The sequence below is a fragment of the Pelodiscus sinensis genome, chromosome 24 (genome assembly GCF_052426305.1).
Source record: "Pelodiscus sinensis isolate ZL-2025 chromosome 24, ASM5242630v1, whole genome shotgun sequence".
Taxonomy (NCBI): Eukaryota; Metazoa; Chordata; order Testudines; family Trionychidae; genus Pelodiscus; species Pelodiscus sinensis.
The window spans coordinates 17624442-17649238 of record NC_143075.1 but is presented as its reverse complement, the minus strand read 5'-3'; the positions used below and the strand labels follow the sequence as shown (position 1 = coordinate 17649238).

Below are 24797 nucleotides of genomic sequence, written 5' to 3'. Positions count from 1 at the left end.
AAAGATTCAACTAGCAATTTTAAGAAAGGGCTTTAATTATCTGCATGTATTCCTATGGGTAAAAATCAATTAAACACTGGAAAACTGGGACCAGATTTTTCAGTCTTAGATGCCACAGTTAGGCAATTAGTCTACTAAAAATTAATATAAGCCAGAATTGCACATTACTGCTAAAAATCAGACCAACGTTTTAGATGGTAATAGGGATTTAGACATCTAACTTAAGGCACCTAAATCTGAAAATTTTGGCTTAAGGGTCTCATTTTCGGAGATGCAGAGCATGTGCAACTCACTGTTGTCAGTTGGAGTTGTGTGTGCTCACATTTCTGACAATCGGATATATAACTTTCATGCCTCAACCTTGTTTAGTCATGCATTCTTCATTAAGCTCTGCATGACACTTGTACATGTACTTTTCATGCAACTAACACATGCATATACATCTGATAAATTCTGATACCTGTATGCAAGTGCTAAAAAATGTGGTGCATCGTAGAGAAACTCTGGCCCTGAAAGTTAAAGAATGTTGATATTTATGGTGATCTGTTGTAGTTATTACTATGTATTTTATATCTTTCTGGTTTAATCATGTTTATCTTTATCTGATTTACAAAGTTTGTTGGAAAGTATATTCTGTGTACATCTACTTCCTCTTGCAGTAGACAACAGGGTTTGTTTTTTGTGATAAATATGAATGTGATAAATTGACATTTTATAATAGAATAACATTGAAAAACAATGAGTTGTGCAAGCTATGCCAGTAGAAATCAGTCTTGATTTAGTGTAAAGAGGGACTGTGTTGTTTGCTATGTGAGCTCTTCGATCAAAGACTGATTCATATAATGTATCAGGAATGGATATGTAAGTTACAGGATAATAGCATCAGTCGTCAGAAATCAAAGGTTAAAGGGAAACTGTCAGCATTTGAGAGTCCTATATTTGACCTGACCTTTTTTCTTGTTTATAAATTGCATGTCATTTTCGTGTGCTGTTTTTTCTAAAATAATTGCTTAAATGTATATTAAAAACAAAACAAAATTCCTGCAGCTCTGCCATGCTGATGACTAATCCTATAATAACAAAACAGCATATCTATGCAATGGAGGAGGAAATCTCTGTTAAGATCCATTTTGAAGCTTGAGACAAATCTCTTTTGTTACAAACAGGATACAGGTTGTGGGAAATATTTTATGGTGTTTCACAATGTCCTTCTAAGAGTGCATTTATGTTCTGATGAAGCTTATGTAGATGCTGTGCTTATAGAAGGTGCAGGATTGAGAATCTTGGAGATAGAGGACTTCAGTCTCCAGTAGAGATTGAAAAAGGATAGTGGTAGTGAAATGCACCCATGTTGCTTCTGCCAATGCGTTTCAAGCCTAATCTTAAGAGATTTTTCTTGAGCTGAAACCATAGTTCAGTTTTAGCGTTTATTCACTTCTTAGCCTATAGGTTGAGACAGCCACCAAGGATGCCATTCTGTGTTGATCTGATGTATTTATGGTGTGGATGTGTGTTCATTGGGAATTAGACTGAGGCCGTCAAATTGGTTTCACTTTGCCATCAAGGAGTTTATGATGATTTTCTGTCATTATTAATCCATCTTTGGTTAGAAGGCTCTCTAGACCACCCCCTTTGCCATTCATTTTACATGCACTTTTCTTATAAATCAACCATGAATAAGGATATTTTATTACACTGAAACTTGTGCAAGTTTGCTACCCAAGAATACTTATTCAAAACCATTTTTTTTTTAAATAGGAGCAGTATTTTTTTTCTAAATCATTATTTCCACAATGTTATATTGGCTTTGCGTGTGCACTTATGGCATGCTTGTAATATATACATGCAAGTTGCATGCAACCTACATGGCGTGTATATGAGCACATGGGAATTCCTTTGTAGCTTATGTATGGACTAAGGAAACAGAAGCTAGGACAATCTCTAATAGTGGACAAGCCAACATGAGCTGCAAATTAGTGGTGGTAGCATGTTCCTTTCTTGTCAGATTAAAGCAGCTAAAGAAATTGAGGTTCCACTATTAAGGAGCAGTCTTTTTTTAACAAAGGCCACAGTATTTTTGGCTTAACTCTGGATATATTATAAAAGATTAGAAAATAGATCCAAGAAATTTTCTGACCCTTTACAGAATATAGATTCTGTGGATTCTTTTCTCCAGCTGCATAAATATAGAGAGAGAAAAATTAAATACATGTTCAGTATGTGGACTGAAGCAATGTAAGCTATAAAAGAGAAGTGCTTTTGCAATACATTTTTTAAATTAATATATTCAAACAACATTATCTTTACTCTTCTGTACCATTTCAGTGTTTCTGCTTTGTGCTTTTAATGTTTTATTTTATTTTATTTTTTTTAGGCAAAAGGAGGAATATCAGGTTTACGTGATGGGGCTGAGGTGGTTCTTGGTCCTGATATGTCTGTAGAGTTTTTGGGGCCCATTCCACCTGAACAGCAGTTTGTAAACCAGAAGATGAGGCCTGGGTCAGGAGTACTGGCAGTCAGAGTTGTTCCAGATGGACCAACTCGAGTTCTTCAGGTGAAAATTAATACATTTTGAACACTGTCTCATTAGTTTCTGTTCTGTTTGGACATTTTTAACAGTGCAGTTGTAAATTATTAAGTAAAAGAAAGTTAGAAAAGCATTGTCTTAATTTGTAATTAAGAAAAATCTCATATAATATGTAGAATTGGTTTCAGATTTCATCAGAGATGTTGCCATTGTATTTTTAGTTAAAGCTAGTGTCCTACCATGTGGGATAGAATATACTTGATTTTTCTTCTATACATAAAATTAGGGATGTAATAGTGTAGTTGATTAACCAATTAAAAGCTTACAGGTTAATGCTGTATACTATTCACACACACACATGCGCGCGCCCATCCACCCCAGTACATTTTTAGCAGGCTGGCTAGCAGCCCAGCTCAGTCCTGGTTTGTGACGGGTCTGGGACCTACCACTGCTGTGGCACTGTATTTAAAGTGTATTAGGAGCCAGGTGGGCAGGCAGCCTGGCTCACTCCTGGTTCATTTTGGGCCCAGGAGCTCAGTCCCTCCTGACAGGGGCTGCTGCCACCCTGTGTTACTGCCTCTGTATCAGAGGCAGCAGTGCAGAACTACAGGTAGCCAGCTGGTGCACAAGGGGAGTTGGTTCTTCAACTGGCCCTCGCAGATCAGCTCTTGCCTAGACCCCACGCTGCTGCCTCCTCAGGAGTGGGGCCGGAGCACAGTGGTTGAATAGTTGAGTAACCAACAAGAATTCATGAGGTTACTCAATTATTCAATTAACCAACATTTAACATCCCTAACATAAATAAAAAAATGCTTATCAGTTTATTTTTTTAGATAACAGATTTTAACCAACGCAGAAATGATCGTTTATCATGTGAAGGCAGTGAACTTCCAGTTACGGAACAAGATTTGCGCAAGTTAAAAAATCCAGACACAGATCAGGAATTGGAAGTAAGAAAAAAAAACATGGTAGGCCTTTATTTTTTTGCCATAAAGGACAGATGTGTACAAGGTTGTCCTGTATAAATCTACATCACTATTCTTCAGACCTCTTACTCTGTTGATTTTCCATGTCTCAACCTCAGATTTTAAACTATATTTAAAGTAACAATTCAGTTTGTCTTGAAAGCTTGTTATATACAATTATTTTTGTGTTTTCAGGTGCTAGTGAAATTAGAAGGTGGAATAGGATTATCTTTAGTTAATAAAGTCCCTGAAGAGCTGGTGTTCGCAAGCCTCACTGGAATTAATGTTCACTACACACAGTTATCATCCAGTCAGGTGCTTGAGCTCAGTATACAGGATGTACAGGTAACTATTTTTGAAATAAATGTGTGAATTTATTTTCATAACCCATTTAAGGATGCAGTAGGTATTTGCATGTCCATATGTAATAAAGTAGTGATATATAATGTGTTTTATAATGCAAAGGGACAGATGATGTTTCAGATGAAACAATAAAAGTCCAGGTCTGGTCTACAGCATATGAACATAAAGATGGCATGGTCACCTTCTTATAAGAGCAGAATTTTGCTCTGATATTCTGATCAAAATGTCCCGTTACTATGCAAAATCAAACAAGTAAAAGCTTGGTAAACCTCTCGATCTTGGGAATTACAGTCAAGATAGCCAGTACCTTTCCAATATTGTATATATATTCCCACACTCAGATTTTTAAGGATTTGAAAGGGTAAAGTTAAGACTGAGTGCTTATTATCTTTCAGAAATATTAGATTTAAAAATGCAAACCAAAGAAAGCCATGAAATACAGAGGTAAAGTTACACTCCTCAAACAAGGTACCTACTCTGCTTTAACTCTGCCTCCATACAGATAAAAATGTACAATTTTTTTTTTTAAGTATGAAAACAACGCGCTGCAGAACAGTGGTTTTATCATTTGTTTCGTATGTGCATGTCTTTGACAGTAACTGTGCTAACGTCTTTTGCCAGACTAACCGTAGCTCTTTTTGTGCTAGTGCTCTGTATTCATTATCTGGGCATCAAAGCTTTGTCTGTGGAGCCATGTTTACTGTGTCTGATAGTTGAGTAGTTGGCTGCCACTTGGCTGCTTTGTGGAATCCACTGAAGTGTTAAGCACTTCTCAGATGTGGCTGAGTGCCCTTAACATCTGGCAGGTTTGGGCCCTAAAAGAAGACCGAGGACTCATGGCATTCAGTATGCTATTCGTCTAAGAAGGAACTTTTGGAATTTTTTTTATATGTACCATGTATGGCTATAAAGAACACTGCATGAAATTTCAATCCTCGTGTGATTAGGATTAAGTAAAAAGAACTCATCTGGGGATGTCCTTTAAATGTTATTCTTCCCATTAATTTTTGTTATAAAAGAATGAAGGCTGGGCTGTAAGTGTGGCTTTAGACCTTGTTGCTCTATGGTCAACCAGCTCTTCCTTCACCTTGAGACAGCATTTTGAGAAGATGTCTGAATTTTGCTAAGAGCACTTTTTCTAGACTTCAGTGCAGTGCACAAGTTTCTATGATCCAATGAAGCATCCTGGTGGTCCTGGGAAGATAGTGTAATTGATAGAAGAGTTCTGTAATGGAAGGGAAAGCTGCGTTCGAGTCAATGGCAGATACAGGGCATTGTTTCTGTCTCCGTAGTAGTTCAACAAAGCTGTATTCTCTCATTCAAAGTCAGGGTTGATTGATGGATAAGCTCTAGAAATCTGCTGTTGACAGCATTGAACTGAATAGCTTCTGCTTTGAGATCTTGAATGTGTTGATGACATTGTCTTGCTGGTTCATTTTGCAAATTGCAGCTGATGGCAGATCTCTTCTGGCAAGAAGCAAACTGAGTGCATATTAGTCTGGTGATTAATCTGGATCGGGGTGGGCAATATATGGCCCATGGGCCAGATCTGTCCTGCCAAGCAGTTTCATCCAGCCCACTCTGCTGTCCCCTGGCCTCTGGAGAATCTGCTGTTCAGAACAGCCAGCAGCTCCCTCTAGGAGTCGTGTGTCCTGGCTGGATGGGGAGGCAATGGGGAGAGACCTCGTGTGCTTTCCCACTCCACAGAGGAGCATGCGAAGTCTACTCTCCCCATATAAGGCACCTAGAGGGAACCACCCCTTCTGGCTGAGGCCCCACCCTTTCCGAAACTGGCCCGCAACCACTATCGACATTGGTGAAGTGGACCCCCTACAAAAATTATTTCCCACCCCTGATCTGGATTAAAACTCAGTTGCTGGCCATTACCATCAAACATTCTCTTGCTCAGTGGTCTCCAGCCTTTTTACATCCAAGATCACTTTTTAAATGTCAGAGCAAGCCAGCATCCCCCCCATCCTTCCCTGAGACCCCACCCCTTTCTTGAGGTCCCCGCTCTCTCCAAACCTTTCTGCATAATACCTGTTACAAATGGAAACTCACCATTCATTGCATAATTACATCCAAACCATTTTGCTAGGGCTGCAGCTAGGGAGAATGGTTTAATTTAAATTATTAAACAGATGAACTTTCTCATGTTAGTTTATCAAACTTCATTTAAAATAAAGTAAAACATTATGTCCAACACAAGATTTCAATGTTTTATTTATTTATGGCAGGGGTGAGAAGCCTTTTTTTGGGTTGGGGGTTACTGACCCGCAGAAAAATTAATTGGGGACCACATACAAGTGAAAAGTAAGACCACTCCTCCCAAAACCCCCAGCTGAGACACCTTACTCTTTTGGCGTTCCAGCCAAAGGGAAGGGACAGGGAGGACTGATGTTCAGGGCTTCCATAGGCCAGAGTTAGTGGATTTTGTAGAGTCCCTTAGGCTCTGGGGTGGGAACAAAAATGAGGGGCAGGACTGTCATCAAGTGGGATAGAGATTCAGGATCAAGGTGGAAGGTGGGGTGCAGGATGGGATGATGAGGGGTCTGGAAGGGATTTTGGCATCAGGAGAGGCTGTGGGGTGGGGTACAAGAGTGAGTTTGGGAATGGAATGGTTTTGGGGGAGTAATGCAGAAAAGGTGAAAAGGTAAAAATGCCTCCAAATAGCTAGTTGGGAAGGGAGGCAAAGAAGTGGGGCATAAGGGAAAGTGCAGCTTCTGCAAATTGTTTCCCCCGTTACATCTTCCCTCTGCTCCAGCCTTGCTCCCCTCATAGCGTGCATAGTGTGTTCTATGTGTCTGCTGTTCACAAGACATAAACAACCCCTCCCCTTTTGCAAATGTTTGTCTTTCAATTTAAAGAGAGAGCTTAAATTTCATTATCTGTGCTAAAGAAGTATCACGTTATACTGTTTTCTTGTTAATTCTACAGGTGGATAACCAGCTCATTGGCACCACCCAGCCTTTCATGCTCTTTCTGACCCCCAAAATCAGTGAAAATGAAGCAATTGAAACAGGCCCTGCAGTGCAATTAAATGCAGTGAAATTTCCCAGTAAGAATGCACTAACTGATATATACAAGGTAATCCTGTTTGACAGTAACATTAAAATGTCATTGTTTTTATTAAGTTTGTCTTTAGCTGTTCCTAGTTTTTAAGCAGTAAGCAGTTTAAATTAAATCAGATATGTAGATGTACTATTTGTTTGTAGCGCTCATTCATACTTTCGAGACGCTAAGTATCTTAAAGTACATTGTGATTGATGACAATGTCGTGACTTTGTGGGCAAATGTGGGAGCCATGTAACTTTTAACAGTTCTCCCTTAAATGTTAAGAACTTGATTTATTAAGGGAGAGAATATTGGCCAGGACCTTAAAGTTATCCTCTGTTCTTCTCCAAAAAAAAGTTGATGATCTTTAAATTCCATCAAGTATGACAATAAGATCCTTAATTTAATTAGTCACTTGAAGAATATTACATATAACAGTGCATAGAATTGTAGACAGTGTCAAATTGGTCCAAACATTTAGGGCTCATCTAGACTATGAGGAAGAGTCAAAAGAGGATATGCAAATTCCACAGGTAGTTTAGAGACAGCTTTTTTGACGAACCCCCTCTCCCCCCTTTGTCGAAAAGCCTCTCTTCCTCAAAAAATGAGGTTTACGCAGCTTTTCGACGAAGGGAGGTTGCAGAAAAAGCTGCATCTAAACTACTTTCAGCTTTCAAAAGTGTGATTAGAAGAAGATATGCAAATTCTGCACGACTGTTCCGCGTAGTCTAGATGAGCCCTTTGTGCTTTAACTCCAGAATCTAGTCTTCAAGCCACTAACTGATAGCCTTGGATAATTGAGAGACTCATCCTACCATAATGTGCAGAATCAACTGTACTATGCTGTACATAACGTTATATAAGGTGAATTTTTTCCCTTGGTCCTTGTGATGAAAAGTTGACACTTTGTAGTATCAACCAAAATTTAGAAGCATAACTACAAATGTTAACAGTTACATATTACAGTATTTACTAATCTTAGTCTACACAGCAGTGACAACTCTCGTCAGGTTTTTTAAGGTCTAGTATGAAACTTAAATCTTCAAAGTAAGCCTGTATTAAATTTGACATTATTTGAAAAACAGCTGATCGCAGTGTCAGAGTCCCTTGGTAATAACTCTGCCATTTTAATACTTACTAATTAAGCATAGATAGTTACAGGAACTAAACAAATAGATTTCCCTGCAGATTTCTTGTAAATATAAGAGGAGGAAGGGCCCACGACATTTTGACAGTGGGATTCCTATTATGAAAGCCTATGAATGAAAAGAACTGTCAAATTACATTCGATTTTCTTTGTTAATAAGGGTAGATGGAGAAAAATGCTGTTGTTCATGCTGTAAACTTAAATAAGTGTTTCTTTCTGTAGCATCTGATGATCACTGCTCGGAAGTTCACAGTCCAAATTGAGGAGAAACTGCTCCTGAAACTATTGAGTTTCTTTGGCTATGACCAGTCAGAATCAGGTACAGTATAAAGTTTTAAAAGCTCAGTTCTACAGTATGCAGATTTTGTTGTATCACTCTTACGTTCATACAAAATAAGTTCAAATTTCCTGGCAATTTTCACTGTAAATTTGAAAGTGTTTGACAACCTGGAATGTCCCACTATAAAAGCTGGAAAGCTAAGATAAGTCAATAGCAGCTTACATACTGTAAAGTGTTTGTTCCAAGATTTGGGAAATGACTCATAGAACATTTTATTATCCAGTGTATCATTAAGCTGAGTCCCTATGGGAAGAAGTTTAATATTCCTCTTCAATTCCTGTATCTGGCGTCAGCTGAACTAGGATAAAAGAAAAGTTATGTAACCAACTACTTGGTTTGGTAGATTTGTGTATTAAATAAATTCAAGATTAAAGATTGGCTCTCTATTCATTTTTCGTTTGACGATGCCTCCTGATTAATTCAGAAAACTTTTTTGCTGCCTAGACTGCCTAACTTGTGACACCCATACCCTTGACTCTAAGGGTACGTCTAAACTACATGCCTCCGTCGACGGAGGCATGTAGATTAGACAGATCGGCAGAGGGAAATGAAGCCGCGATTAAAATAATTGCGGCTTCATTTAAATTTAAATGGCTGCCCCGCTCTGCCGATCAGCTGTTTGTCGGCAGATCGGGGCAGTCTGGACGCACCGCGTCGACAAAGAAGCCTTTCTTGATCGACACAGGTAAACCTGGTTTCACGAGGCATACCTGTGCCGATCAAGAAAGGCTTCTTTGTCGACGCGGCGCGTCCAGACTGCCCCCATCTGCCGACAAACAGTTGATCGGCAGAGCGGGGCAGCCATTTAAATTTAAATGAAGCCGCGATTATTTTAATCGCGGCTTCATTTCCCTCTGCCGATCTGTCTAATCTACATGCCTCCGTCGACGGAGGCATGTAGTCTAGACACACCCTAAGTGTAATAAAAACGTTTCTTGCTCTTAGTTGAAGCAAAACAAACCTTGAACTGTTTTAGCATCATTCAAGGATTAGAGAGGCATGTATCTATTTTGAGCCTTAACATTTGGAAATTTGCTGAAATAGCAGTTCTGGAGTAATTATTTGGCAATAGTTAATTGGGGATAAATTATACAACCCTATCAAAGCAGCTTTTTCGGATAAGCCATTTGTGTAAATTTTCAAATGTAGAAAAGCGCATTTTAGGATCTGAGTGTTGCACAATTTTTAATGTATTTCTGCCTGTGAGGTAAGTGTTGCATAAAAAAGCCTCCGCCTGAGCTCACTAGATTTATATACATGGATTTTCTAAAGCTATATCAAGCTGTACGGTCTAAGATTTTAAACTGCAACTTATTGTGATCCTTGTCAATCTTTGTAATCTGTGTAACTCTCAAACTTACTGTAAACTGCAACTTTGTAATCTTTGTAACATGCAGCCACCTTGCTTGTAACTTTCACTAAGCTGCATTCTCCCCTGAGTGAATGGAGAGAGAGTGTGAGTGTGTTTGAAGAAGGCTTGGAACAATGGACCACATGGCAGTGAGTCATCACAGTCTGGGCATGCTCTCTGCTGGATAAAGGGAAGTCTGGGCATGCTCCCTGATGACAAGGTGAATGAGTCGCAGGAGCCATTCAGACACTATATAAAGAGAAGGAGCACATGTGAGACTCTCTCTTTTTCCTTCCCCTGCTCCTGAGAAGCTCCTTTCCAGTGTGTGTGTCTCCTGACCAGCTTCCCTAGCCATGATGAGCAGACAGACCCTCCAGGATCCACATGCCTTGGCTCCTGCAACCTATATGTCTGTGTAAGTATGTGATTGCCTGAGGGCAGGAATGAATGGGTGTGAATGAATGGTGGGGTGTGTGCTTGCTTGCTTGTCTGCATGTGTGTGTGTGTGTGTGAGAGAGAGAGTTCTGTCTTCTTTAGCTTAAACCTTTGCTGGCTACTTTCTCCTCTTCAGTTTTATGTAGTGGAAATAAACCCATGCTAGTGTAACCCTAGGTAGTCTCCAGTGAGAATATTTTTGGGGTAACAATAAGCAGTGCTGTTATCCCCCATTTACAGTTGGGGAACTCAGGCTCAAAAAGACAAATGACTTTGCCTGAGGTCATATAGGAATGCTCTGACAGAGTAGAGAATTAAAACTTAGTCTCCCAGATCTCAAGCTAATACCCTAACAATTGGACTGTCCTTCCTCTTCGATTACTGCATTGCTTTTGCTCTTTTGTGTCCTAGTATTGCTTCTTGGCTTAAATAGATCAACTAGACCTCACTGAAAGACTGTTGTGCCATGCAGGCAAAATATGGCTTAACTTGAATGTTTCTGACATAGAAATGCTTTTATGATTTATGATGGTCTCATGGACTCTAAAAAGAAAGAAAGAGATGCAATTATATCATTTGTATTTAAAATACTGAAAATTGTTCTCTTTGCTGGAGGCCTCAACAAGATCTTTAGAGGTTCTAATAGTCACATGAGGGCGGTAACCTGTGCTGTTTCTTGCCTCCTGTCTTCCCAAACTGAAGGGAGAGATGCGAAGAAGGAAATTGTATCCTTTTTTACTTCAATTTGAGCTTGAAAAAAGAGGATGGAAGCTACACTTACTTCCTCATTTTATACGAGGGTCAAGGTCCTCCAAACAGCTTGTCTGTGCCCTCCAGAAATAAGAGGGAAGCGAGAACCTGGTACTCCAGATGTGAAATATTATTTCAGTTTGGTAAAAACAAAAATCTTTTCGATCATCTTGAGTCATTGTAAGGAATCTATAAAGGGGAACAAAAAGTCTCTACAGTTCATTTTTCAGCTTGCTTGGTATTCACATATTGCAGTTGTCTATGTATAGGCAGTCCCCGGATTACACGGATCCGACTTACATCGGATCCCTACTTACAAACGGGGTGAGGCAACCCTGCACTAGCTGCTTCCCCCCAGCAGACCAGGGAGACGCGGAGCAGCTTTTCTCAGCAGACACTTCAGCTTCAGAATAAAGGACTGAGGGAAGTGAGGTGTGGGAGAATAAAACTGAGCTCTGGAGAAATGTTTGGCTAGATTTTCCCCTACAATATGTACCAGTTCCGACTTAAATACAAATTCAACTTAAGAATAAACCTATAGTCCCTATCTTGTACGTAACCCGGGGACTGCCTGTACTTTAGAAATTCAGAGCAAAAAGGAAAGTCTTTTTCCAAAGTAACCAATTTCACTGCAATCTGTCTCAGAATTCACCATTGAGATAATAAATGTAACTGAAATCCGGAGCAAGATTATCAATGAAAAGGAAGCCTGTTTCTTGCTGGAGTTGCTTAATTTTGTTGTTGATGTTTTTTTAATTGATTTTTAAAGGTTTTTTTTATTATTTTTGGAATGTTTTTACTTGTATGATGCTTTAAACAAGCTGTGTAATATTGGCTGGAGCTCCATGGGTCACCTTGACTTTGCTAATCATTCAAATCAGGTGGTATATGTTCTCAGGGGTTTTGATTTATTTTCATTTTCCTCTAGGATCCATTTAACTCTGCTCTTCCTGAGAGGCCATTTTATTTACATTTTCCCTCTAATCCTTCCTCATTTTCTAGATAGTAATAATAGGTGAATCAGTATTTGTTGAATTCAAGTAGTGATAGAGAACTGTTGATTTATCTATAAGGGAATCATAGAATCATAGAATCATAGAATAATAGGACTGGAAGGGACCTCGAGAGGTCATCGAGTCCAGCCCCCCGCCCTCAAGGCAGGATCAAGCTCCGTCTACACCATCCCTGACAGATGTCTATCTAACCTGTTCTTAAATATCTCCAGAGAGGGAGATTCCACCACCTCCCTTGGCAATTTATTCCAATATTTGACCACCCTGACAGTTAGGAATTTTTTCCTAATGTCCAATCTAAACCTCCCCTGCTGCACTTTAAGCCCATTACTCCTTGTCCTGTCCTCAGAAACCAAGAGGAACAAATTTTCGCCTTCCTCCTTGTGACACCCTTTTAGATATTTGAAAACCGCTATCATGTCCCCCCTTAATCTTCTTTTTTCCAAACTAAACAAGCCCAGTTCATGAAGCCTGGCTTCATAGGTCATGTTCTCTAGACCTTTAATCATTCTTGTCGCTCTTCTCTGTACCCTTTCCAATTTCTCCACATCTTTCTTGAAATGTGGCGCCCAGAACTGGACACAGTACTCCAGCTGAGGCCTAACTAGTGCAGAATAGAGCGGCAGAATGACTTCACGAGTTTTGCTTACAACACACCTGTTGATACAACCTAGAATCATATTTGCTTTTTTTGCAACAGCATCACACTGTTGACTCATATTCAACTTGTGGTCCACTATGACCCCTAGATCCCTTTCCGCCATGCTCCTTCCTAGACAGTCGCTTCCCATCTTGTATGTATGGAACTGATTGTTCCTTCCTAAGTGGAGCACTTTGCATTTCTCTTTATTAAACCTCATCCTGTTTACCTCTGACCATTTCTCTAACTTGCTAAGGTCATTTTGAATTATGTCCCTATCCTCCAAAGAAGTCGCAACCCCACCCAGTTTGGTATCATCTGCAAACTTAATAAGAGTACTCTCTATCCCAATATCTACATCATTGATGAAGATATTGAACAGTACGGGTCCCAAAACAGACCCTTGAGGAACTCCACTTGTTATCCCTTTCCAGCAGGATTTAGAACCGTTAACAACAACTCTCTGACTACGGTTATCCAGCCAATTATGCACCCACCTTATCGTGGCCCTATCTAAGTTATATTTGCCTAGTTTATCAATAAGAATATCATGCGAGACCGTATCAAATGCCTTACTAAAGTCTAGGTATATGACATCCACCGCTTCTCCCTTATCCACAAGGCTCGTTATCTTATCAAAGTTAGAGCAAGTTAGAGCAAGATCCAGACAAAAGAAATAAGTTGAATCAGTTACCCAATCAAGTACATTTATGTATGCTTTAAGCAAATATTAGTGTTATTTCTGTTCATTGAATAAACATCACACATCATTGAGGGAGAGAAACTTCTGTGCTATGAATATTATCTCTTGAGTATTACAGGGGAATCATAAAGTTACATGTCTCTACTGCCAGCAGCATATTTGAATTTATTATAAATTATCCCCCCCCCCCCCCCCCCGCTTTTTGTGTGTGATGTTCTCTGAATTGTTCTTTACTTAAAGTCAAAACATTCCATTGGTAAGAATGGTGCATTCCCATGTCTGAATTCCAACGTTACGTTAGAGCTATATGGTATGGCATGCTGATCGGCTTCTGAGACAGATTTTTTTTTTTTTTTCAAGTCTCACTTGCCCATGTTATGTTGGGCACTAGTAGACTGCTGTGCATACTGCTTAATGCTTGAAAAAAATGTTCTGTGCCTGAATACTAAAATGGCATATGTTTTAATCAATAGTTACCTTTTTTTGCAGGCTACAGTAGGTATTGTCCTTTGAGGTAGAAAGCATCTTGTGGTTAACTGTTTCGTGTTAAATACTACAATATTTGAGATGATCTTATCCTTAAGTTTAAACAAGTCATTTGAAACAATGGGAACCCTTGTCAAAAATCCGTGTGTGCAGTAATTACAGAAGTTTAAATATGTTTATCTTTGTTTACTTGGTCCTGCCTCAGCTTAAGGGACTGGGCTTAATGACTACTCGAGGTCCCTCCAAGGTCTACCTTTCTATGAGTCTCTGAATGTGTAGAGTGTCCTCCTTTACTGTGGTAACACATATACTACATTCACTGATTAATGAAATCAGCAGTACACTCTGGATCTGGTGAGAGTGCTACTGAAAAGTGAGCTAGCTGCAGATATTTTCTGTTCAGAACTACTTTCCCGGCAGAAAATACGGTGGTAATGTTGGCAGGATTGCAGTCTGTACAGTGATCTCAGGGCTCATCGAGGAAGTCGGAGAATTAGGTGGCATAATGGAGACCAGTCCTTAGATTCTGTGATAATGAAATTAAAATAAAATGCAATAAGCAAAATTGGAAAATTAATGAATATATCAGTCTGTAGCTACCACTATTTATTCTCCAATTTATTCATATATGGGGATTTTTAAATAGAAAATTCTTTCTTTACCCGTTCAACATACTCTGGCAATGGTTATTCTTTTGGCTAAACTGGAAAAATTGCTGTTTGTATAAAAGATTTTAATTCTTTTCCTAGGGATTTCCTCAATTTTCATTCTAGTTGGGGTAAGAAACCTAAACTTATGTCAAGTAGCCTGCTATGCTTGTCCACTTAGTACATTATTTCAAACCTAGAGGTATAAGGAAGCAAAAAAAATATCCATTTATTTTACTGCCAGATTTCATATTTGCTCTCCTAAATGTAGTTCCCTTTGAAACCACAACTCAAAATCAGTGAAGGTTGTGTAGTTAGAAGGTATTTGTGTACTACTTTGTCTCCCTCAGTTTATCTAAGCTAGAAGTAAAAGCAAACATACTGACTGAAGGCTAAGGTATGAGGTCACAAGTTAGGTGTCAGGGTGGCATAATATGTATTAACTAGCTATAAGTAAGGAATCATGGTTTGAGATGAAAACACTGAATAAACCAATGGGGCTTCTCCCATGTCAAAAGCAGGTTTATTGAGTAGCGATGAGTCCAACTGAACTCTCTAAGTTGAACTGCCATCACATATAGGAAATTCCTCATTCAAACATTACAAACTGAATCCCTTCATAATCTTCAGCCATTCATAGTTTTGTATCCCTTCATAATTAGCTAATTTTTATTCCTATGTTATGCTTTCCTAGCAGAGGTTGAAAAATATGATGGAAACCTCCATGAAAAGACCACTGATCAAGATGGGGCGCAGAAGCGATACTACTTTGAAAATCTTAAAATCAGCGTGCCACTGATGAAGTTGAGTGTCTTCACTTCCAATAAACTGCCTTCAGACCTCAAGGTAAGCTGGTGCACTGATTAGATTTACTTTAAGTGGCGGGATTTATTATGAGAGAGAAAGTTGGGTGCATTTTTGACTTGATGCTCTCTTTTTTCACTTACGTAGCATCTTCCTGTGTTACAACATGTTGTACAAGCTTTCTTATAGGAGTAGATTCAGAGGCTCCTTGCTTCAACACCACATGTTAACTTCTTGATGCAACAGCTTATGGCTAGAGGTTTAAAACTCCCCGGTTATTATAAGAAGCGCAGGCATGCTGCCTTTGCTATATTATCAAGAGAAAATACTTACTGCACTCATTTAAAGGAATTGTTGTCATCAGTAGTTAAAACAAGATGATAGGGATCAGGCAGAGTTGTTGACTCGAGTCCCACTACTTGAACTCGAGTCCGACTTAAGTCGCCCAGGTGACTCGACTTGAGACTCGACTCAGGTTCATTGTTCGTGACTTGACTTGAGACTTGCTAATTTTGTTGAATCGACTTGGTGAAAAAATTGTCCAAAAATGCCGCTATTGATGGCTTGTACAAAAGTGACTTGACATTTTTTAAATTAAGACTTGAGACTCGACTTGGGACTTGACTCGAAAGTGACTTTAGGGACTTGAGACTCGACTTGGACTTGACAATGACGACTTGAAGACAACACTGGGATCAGGCAATGGCAACTGATGTAACTGGGGCTGAGTGGATAACATCTGCCGAGTGAAATACTGTATAATAGTGGGGGAATGGGGAATATTAATTAATTTTTTTCTCTCTCATGCACTCAAAAACTAAAAAGCAATAATTAAGGGTAACTAAAAATAGATAAACCAGAGCCTTAGATGAGTCCCACACAAGTAAGACCAGAATACTAGAATTTAAAGCTAGTGCTTTTATTTCACAGCAGGTGATTTATGAAAGTACATTCAGTTACAATATATAACAGAGGATTTTGAAGCAGTTTTCTCTCTCTCTCTCCTGGAGGCCTATGACATGCTGGTCCATAAAACCATTGGAGTCTTCTAGAGATAAGATGATGTACAACCAAAGCAATTAATTTGCCGTCTGATATGAAAAGGAAATTTTAGTACAGGTAGTAACTAGTTCTTAACATCTGTATGAGTCCTGATGCTTTAAGTTTGGAGTGTAACTAGGAAATGCCAGTTCATCAATAGGAATAGGAATTCATCAGTACATGGGATTTCAGATAGTTCTTCCCTTTCAGACTCCTCCCTTACTGGACAAATGATTAAAATTGCTCAGATTTCCTTTTCATGCAGTTCTTCATTGACCTGGCACTTATCAAATCCAGAGAGTTGAATCCAAGAGAAGTTTTAGGAATCTACTTACATAGTATTCTCATGGTCTGGAATCTCAAGCCAGTCTGAATTTCTTGCCATGCAATCTGCTCTTACATTCTTTGAAGTCCTGAGGAAAATCATGAAACGAGCAGTGGATCTTTGTGGCAGCCATAATTACATCCATATGAACCTCTGAAAGTTTCTTGTAGTTCATCTTTTGCTTACTGCAACATTGCTAATAATGATTCAGTCTGTGATCTTTAATTTAGAATAAGGTAGTTGCTCCAGTATGAGGCAGACTCCAGGGTCATCTGACCTGTATTGCTCTGGAGGTATTTTGATCTGTCAGTTGTGCCTTTTTCCTGCTAAGCATTTTGCAGTGTCTGCTTCAAGAAACTTGTATACTTTTTGTTAGTGCAGAAGGCAGAACATTTCCAGTAGAAGGGAAAGTAAGCATGCAGGAGCTCAGCTGCCTTTAGGCGCTTTTTGGTTCTCAGAGCTGAATTCTGCTGTTACACTGATGGGAGGGACCCCATTGACTTTAATTATAGAATCAGTGTTAAGTGGGGTAACGCTACCTCTGACTGCAAGGATTTTTTAATTCAGAGTAGCCTCTTAATGATTTATGGAGAATGTCAAGCTACTGTCACTTTCTAAAGCAATGGCAAGAAAGGAAGGAGTGTTTGGAGGGAATGGGGACAGTAGAAGGAGAGAGCAGGTGACGAAGTAAGCTCCTCGGTTGTATGGAGCAGGCTATCAATAAGTATAGGAGGACCACTAGAGGGTAATTGTAACATGAAAATTCATAGATATGTCGGAGAACTGGTTGCTAGAGCTGGTCGTGCACTTTACTTTTTTTTTTTTTTTTTGGTCCAAAATTGCCATTTTGTCAACCAAAGCATACAGGGAAAATGCAGATGGAGAGATCACAATTTCATTTTGTAAAAACCAGTGCACAATAAAAATACATTTCAAAACCTTGGAAGTTGTCATGAAACAGAATATTGTCGTTCCCTGACCGGCTTTACCGTCTGCCTGAAATGATGAGAGGCCTAAAGCCTATTAATTTTTCTGGGACCAAAACTTTCCACTGTTAACCCTTTTTTGTGTTCATCATAAAATTAAAGCAAGGGGTGGAAGTTCATACAATCTGGGTAAAACAAAATAGCCCAACATAGTGTTTAGTAAAAATGTCAGCAATGCAAAAAATAAATTGCTAGTGCTATGAAAATAACATCAGTGACAAATAAATTCAAAATTGACTGTTTTAAGTGGGCACACAATAAATTTAAATAATAAATGACCCCACTAATACAAACAATACTAAACAATACATTGTAAACGTGTGTGTGTGTGTGTGTTTGTTTGTTTTTTTGTGGTGGTGGTGGTGGTATGTTAGGTGGTGCCATAGAACCCTGGGGACCTCTTAGTTATAGGGAATGAAATGAGTTTCATCCCCTCAAACTCTGATGGTTTTTAGCACATATGCCAAGAACAAGGACAAATTAAGCATAGGTTTTTGTTATTCTTTGTGGTTTAACAAGGGATTCAAAAGGAAAGGATATTTTGTTTTTGCATTGGCACAAGAAGAATGCTCCTCATCCAGATCAGCTTGAGGGAAGTGGTAGTGTGTGTAGGACTGCCTGACTAGCCAGGCTAGTTGGTAACACAAGTTGTTTTAGAGATACGCACTTTATCAAACAAAGACAATATTTAGCTAGAACACGAAATGTGTTTTCACAAATCTTAAATACTTTTGCTGGTCTCTTGCCTTGTTTTTAATGGAAAGAAACTGGTATTGTTGACTCTGACATCCCAGCAGCTATGAGCAGTGTCTCAAGAGAAAACTGGGCATGCAACCTTTTTTTCCCCTTTATAAAAACAGTTAGTGGGAAAGTAACATGTATGAACTTTTCAGAGAAGGGAGTTCCAGTCAATTGTGTCTTGTACAGATTAGATTGGGAGAAAAAGAGAGAACTTGCAATACTGTTTATATCTAAGTAAATTTATGCTGTATGGGTAGATATTTTCCCTACCTCCTCAATTGTTTTTAAGGCTTGGGGATGAATTTTTGTCAATGTCCGTGCAGATAGATTATCATTTTTATTAGTTAGTTATATCAACACACCTGCTTTATGTAACATCTAATGATCATGGACAGTAAACAGCTTGATACTTCTGTAAATAAGTGACAGGGTTGTACACTATTGTATTTATTTAGTTATTCAGTGGCTGTATGATACTGAATATTTCCTAATTCTGTCCCCCCGAAGCACATACACAAACCCTTATACTAGCTTTGTAACATAATTTAGTGGCCTGCAGATGGCAGAGTAACTCACTTTACCTGATTTAATTTTACATTTTACCAATGGGTGTAACAAAGATTAATGTAGAAAGATATAACACAAATGCCAAAGGTTTGTTAATACCTAAAGAGTCTCAATGGATTAGGTGTTTGGTTTGAATTTTGAAGTTAGTAAATGCTTCAGCAACAGATGTCACTTACAGACTGAAATAAAAAGGAAATTTAGTCTTCATTGCCTTTCTACATTTTCTTAGTTTTAGTGTTCTTGATAAAATGAGACAAAAGGTAAACATTTTCAATATACAACAGATGTTTTTCAATCTAAATGTCACCATCACCGTCTTTTTTTAAATTTATTTTCCTAAATTGACTTTTCCAAAATTATTATGCTTATATTAAAATATAAGACAGAAGACTATAACATGCTCGTCTTTTGGCCAACAATCACTATTGGAGACACAGTGACACTGGTTTCATGTAATCCCCCTCTCTTCTAGATATAATATGTTGGGACACTGATAGCAGTAACATCACTAATGCTATCCCTCACCCCAGCCATATATAGTTTAGAGCTACTGTTCATTAACAGAAAATGTTCTGCCAAAATTTATTACTCTTCACAGATAGAAAAGTTTCTGCCAAAGCTTTATTTATCTAAGAGTAAGTTTCAAGGCTCGTCTTCACTACATGGTGGATAGACACTGCAATGATCAATCCACCAGTGGTCAATTTATCATGTCTGCTTAGACTTGATAAATCAATCTCTGAGTGCTCTCCCATCAACTCTGGTACTCCACCAGGATGAGAAAAGTAGCCAGAGTTGATGTGAGGATTGCTCCCACATACAAGACACCACGGTAAGCACGTTGACATCAGCTATGCTATTTGTGCAGCTGAAATTGCATAGATGAGATCAACAAGAGGGTTTAATGTAGACAAGGCCTTAGAGTTCTATGAATGCAACATCAATTAAGTGTTAGTTCTGAGATCAGAAATCACGTATTGGACTTTTTAATACTGTCAAACTGGCACACTTGCAGATTCTGAACTCCATATTGTCAGTGTGCTAGCCCTAATGAATGATTCAGTGGATAGCTGTTCATAAAGAGAATTGTCCGTTTCAATCTTACTTTCTCATCGATGATGTCCAAGATGGAGAGGGTCCAGCAGAGGGCAACCAATATGATTAGGGGGCTGGAACACATGACCTATGAGGAGAGAATGAGAGATCTGGGTTTGTTTAGTCTGCAGAAGAGAAGAGTGAGGGGGGATTTGATAGCAGCCTTCAACTTCCTGAAGAGAGATTCCAAAGATGATAGAGAGAGGCTGTTCACAGTAGTGATGGATGGCAGAACAAGGAGCAATGGTCTCAATTTACAGTGGAGGTGGTCTAGGTTGGATATTAGGAAAAACTATTTCACTGGGAAGGTGATGAAGTACTGGAATGGGTTATCTAGGGAGGTGGTGAACTCTCCATTCCTAGAGGTTTTTAAGTCTTGGCTTGACACAACCTTGGCTGGGTTGATTTAGTTGAGATTGGTCCTGCCTTGGGCAGAGGACTGGACTTGATGACCTCCTGCGGTCTCTTCCAGATCTATGATTCTATGAAGATGAGCAGTGCTGCTCGCCTCAGTCTCTTGGCCAACTTGTGAATGTACAGACCATTAAACTTTTATTCTTTAAATAGAGACTTAGCTCATGTCTGTACTACCACTAGGAATGTAAAAAATATAGAAAACATTAACTGTGTAATCAATCAAAATTTTATCAGTTACATAGTTAAATGTTTTAGAGGATTAGGGAAGGATCATCGCACCTCACTCCAGGCTCTGCCCCTTTCCTGGGTCTGGCAGCCGACCCCCTCCTGGGATCCTAGCATCCAGCCCCACCGCTGCAGCCAGCCCTTCCTCCACAGGCTCCCAGATGCCGGGAGTCCAGGCTGCTGATCCCGCAGCTGGCTTCACCACCATAGCTGGTCCCACTGCTGCGGAGTCCTGGCAGCTGGCCCCGCTGCTGTGCGCTTTCCTTTGTGTTCATTCCCCACTTCATTTTAACTGGTGGCTTGCAACGTGGGTTAATGCCCCACCTTGTATTTAACTTAACGCTCTGGTTACCTTTTCGCAAAGAAGAGTTCTTTGAAACTCAAAAACTTGGCTCTTCCATCAACAGAAGTTGGTCCAATAAAAGACATTACCTCACCCACCTCATTTCCTTCACAAAGTTAATTTGAAAAAGTAAATTCTACGTAAATTCCACTAAACAAAGATGATGAGAGAACAGACTGAGGTATGTTAATACCTGTGGACTCTAGGAAATTGTGTAGGTAATATCACTTCATCCTAAGTCTCAGAGGGGTGACCCTGTTTTCTGTATCTGCAAAAACAACTAGGAGTCCTGTGGCACCTTAGAGACTAACAGATTTATTCTAATTTTTTGAACCCTATTTTCCACTGCATAGAATAATATTAAGTACACTAACATTTATTAGGAGGTACACTTAATATTATTCTATGCAGTGGGCAAATAGGGTTCAAACAATTAGAAATGACCAAAATTATTTCCATAATTACAGTGTGATTACTTTATGCTTCTAGGTATCCAAATAACATGCAGGGGGGGAGGGGAGACTCATTTTATCTGAATAATCAGGAATTAAGGTAGTTGAGAGGTTAAGAGCCACTCAGCGGCAGGGCACCTCCTCCCTGCACCTGGGGTTCATCTTTCCCCTGCTAGAACTCCAACTTGGGGGAAGGAAGGTCTCTGCTCTGCTCATTCATTCCAATGTAATCTAAGTGGGACTGCAGAGAGCTCCTTGCACTGCCACTAGGATTGCTGACACTAGATCCTTGCATGCAGAAGGTGCTGGGGGAGGCTGCAATTCGGAAAGAACAGAGACTTCTGTTCTCTACTCTGCCCGCCAGGACCACAGCCTCCTGTGCACCTTGTGCCTATAGAGATCCAGTGTCACCTGCCCTACAGCAGCGCAGGAAACCCTCTGCAGCTCTAGCTCACTCAGTCCTATGACAGCAGGGCTGCAGAGGGCTCCTTGTGCTCCTGCTTGAGCCATTCAGGAGCAGGATGGCCTCTCCAGTAGCATCCTCGTCCCCACAGCTGTGACTGGGGAGCTCTTCTTTATTATCCAAACCTTCACTTTATCTAAATCCTTTCCTTGTCCCCCCAGCAATAAAAGGAATTGGATAATGCATAGGTTCAGATAATAGGGCTTTGGGTAGATGCCAATACACTGTGTTCCATTTACATGTCAGGAACTAGTTTTTATAGCTGTTAGATAAATTTCATTTGTTGCCTGATCGGAAATCAGTTAGTTCAAATATGAATGGGAAGTAAAGTGTAACAGAAGTCGTAATTCCAGTTTTTCATTTAATTAGGCACTGAAAAGCACACTGGGATTTCCTCTAATCCGATTTGAAGATGCAGTGATTATCCTGGATCCATTCACTAGGGTCCACCCATATGAAACAAAGGAGTTTATCATTAATGATATCCTTAAGCATTTTCAAGAGGTGAGTGTCAGATAAATCATACTGTGGCATCCACAAAAAGTTTAAAACTTTTCTGTTTTAGGAGCTCTTTATCAAATTTACAAAATAGTACATTTCTTTCTCTACTGTAATGCGTAAATATGTAGTGCTTAAGCATATTATGCTTGTGTGCGCTCTCTCTCTCTCTCTCTCTCTCTCTCTCTCTCTCTCTTTTATTTATCTATATATATATTTGATGTTAGGGGTCAGATATTCCTCTGGCATCAAACTTTCTAGCTCTGTCGAAATCATTAACTTTTGCCTCCTCCATCTTTAATGTTCTGATATACAGGCAGTCCCCGACTTACGCGAATCCGACTTATGTTGGATCCGCACTTATGAACGGGGCTTTCTCGCCCCGGAGGTCGAGGTAGCGGATTGCTACCTGCGAGCTCCGGGGCGAGAGAGCCCCGTTCGTAAGCTGCTCTCGTGCCCCTGGTCTGCTGGAGACCATCTCCAGCAGACCAGGGGCACCGGGCGGGGAACCGCCGCTGCTGCCGCTTCAGTCCCGGTGCCTGTGGTCTGCTGGGGACCGTCCCCAGCAGACCACAGGCACCGGGACTGAAGCCGCAGCCGCGGGGGGGTCCCGCGCCTCTGAGACTTTGCCAGAGCAAAGCCTCAGAGGCGCGGCACCCCGCTGCTGCTGCGGCTCTGCTCCCGGTGTCCCTGGTCTGCGGGGGGGGGGGGGGCCGCGGCTAGTGTGCCCCCCCCCCCCCCAGCAGACCAGGCTTTTGTTTTGGACCCTGGAGCAGAGCAGCTGGGGCGCTGCCGATTGATCCTGCAGCGCCGCTCTGGGCACTACTGGACCAACCCGGCAGCACCCCAGCTGCTCTGCCCCAGGTCCTGATTCAGCCGCTGCTGGTCAGTTTCAGCAGTGGCTGAATCAGGACGCCTGGGGCAGAGCAGCTGGGGTGCTGCTGGGTTGGTCCAGTAGCGCCGAGGAGTGGTGCTACTGGAGCAACCCAGCAGCACTCCAGCTGCTCTGCCCCAGGCGTCCCCAAGTCAGCCGCTGCTGAAACTGACCAGCGCTGACTACAGGAAGCCCGAGGCAGAGTTGCTCTGCCCCAGGCTTCCTGGAATCAGCGCTGATCAGTTTCAGCAGCAGCTGACTTGGGGAAGCTTGGGGTTCTTAAGTTGAATCTGTATGTAAGTCAGAACTGGCGGTCAGTTTCAGCAGCGGCTGAATCTGGACACCAGTTCCGACTTACATACAGATTCAACTTAAGAACAAACCTACAGTCCCTATCTTGTACGTAACCCGGGGACTGCCTGTACTTTTTACTTTGAGGAGAATTGGTCTCTTGAGTGTAAAAGAGTAAAATTGTGTTCCCATTTTTCAAATTGGTCTACAGACACAGCTTGATAGACAGATATCCTATTAGATATTTTTACCAATTAGAAAATTGTATTTTAAAGTACAAATATTGTTAATCATGTCTCTCATTATAATGTTTTGACTTTCACATCTTTTTGTTCTTTCCAGGGGTCAAATGTTAACATGTTGTAGTTTTTAAAATGCTATTATCCCTGCTGACCATGAAATCAGATGTGTAGATAATGTTTTTAATTTAACTATTTTATAGGAGCTGCTTAGTCAGGCAGCAAGGATTCTGGGTTCAGTGGATTTCCTTGGCAACCCGATGGGTCTCCTGAACGATGTTTCAGAAGGTGTTACAGGGCTAATAAAATATGGAAATGTTGGTGGCCTTATAAGAAATGTCACACATGGAGTATCCGACTCTGCTGCCAAGGTAATTGTTATCACATGAAAAAATCTGTGGACAAAGTGCAAATTACCCCACTAAAAAGACAAGTTGCATATTCATAGATACATTAGAACTAATTATAAACAGATCTTTCTTGAATTTTAAATTCAATAGTTCTTACTTGTGGAATAAAAACTGTGTTTGGGGTGCAGGCCTAGCAAATATTTTTGTATACAGTTAACTTTAAGCATATGAGAAGCCCTACTAAAGTCAATGGAATTACTCAGGTGCTTAGAGTTACTCACTTACATATGTGTTTGTAAGTTCAGGGCCCCAATTAATGATACAATAATTCTCCATCATAGTTAAAACATGAGCGTGCATAGAACAGAACTGTGGATTAACTGTTGTTGTCCTGCTGAAATGTTAGGATGTGTATAGGGCTTTTGGATATTCAGGTTTAATTTTTTACTTGGAATTTAATCAATTAAGATGATGTGAATATGCAGATTATTGTGTGTCTGAGGTTGAGGGATTTCCTTGCACTACTTTGAATGATAGTTTTTCTGTGAAATAGAATACCACATTTTATTTTACCAGTTTTTAAACTTCGTTTGCTTGTTTTGAAAATTAGTCATTTAAAGAAAAAAAAAGTTTGTGCTACTATCCAGGCATTGCTTTCTAGTTTT

General features: G+C 40.0%; 1 protein-coding gene across 9 annotated transcripts in view; it reads left to right on the top strand.

Moving 5' to 3' along the window:
- The window catches only part of VPS13D (vacuolar protein sorting 13 homolog D), a 224840-nt gene that overhangs the window by 118742 nt on the left and 81301 nt on the right, over positions 1–24797 (top strand). For 6 of the 9 annotated variants that reach the window (XM_089773059.1, XM_089773062.1, XM_075906823.2 and 3 more), the window contains 8 exons: positions 2375–2554; positions 3361–3477; positions 3688–3837; positions 6793–6942; positions 8279–8375; positions 15116–15267; positions 22250–22384; positions 23986–24153. In XM_089773059.1, coding sequence (XP_089629185.1) covers positions 2375–2554; positions 3361–3477; positions 3688–3837; positions 6793–6942; positions 8279–8375; positions 15116–15267; positions 22250–22384; positions 23986–24153 — 1149 coding nt within the window. Of the gene's footprint in view, positions 1–2374; positions 2555–3360; positions 3478–3687; positions 3838–6792; positions 6943–8278; positions 8376–15115; positions 15268–22249; positions 22385–23985; positions 24154–24797 lie in introns of those variants that run through there. The other 3 variants (XM_075906826.2, XM_075906824.2, XM_089773065.1) reach the window with 2 other exon arrangements.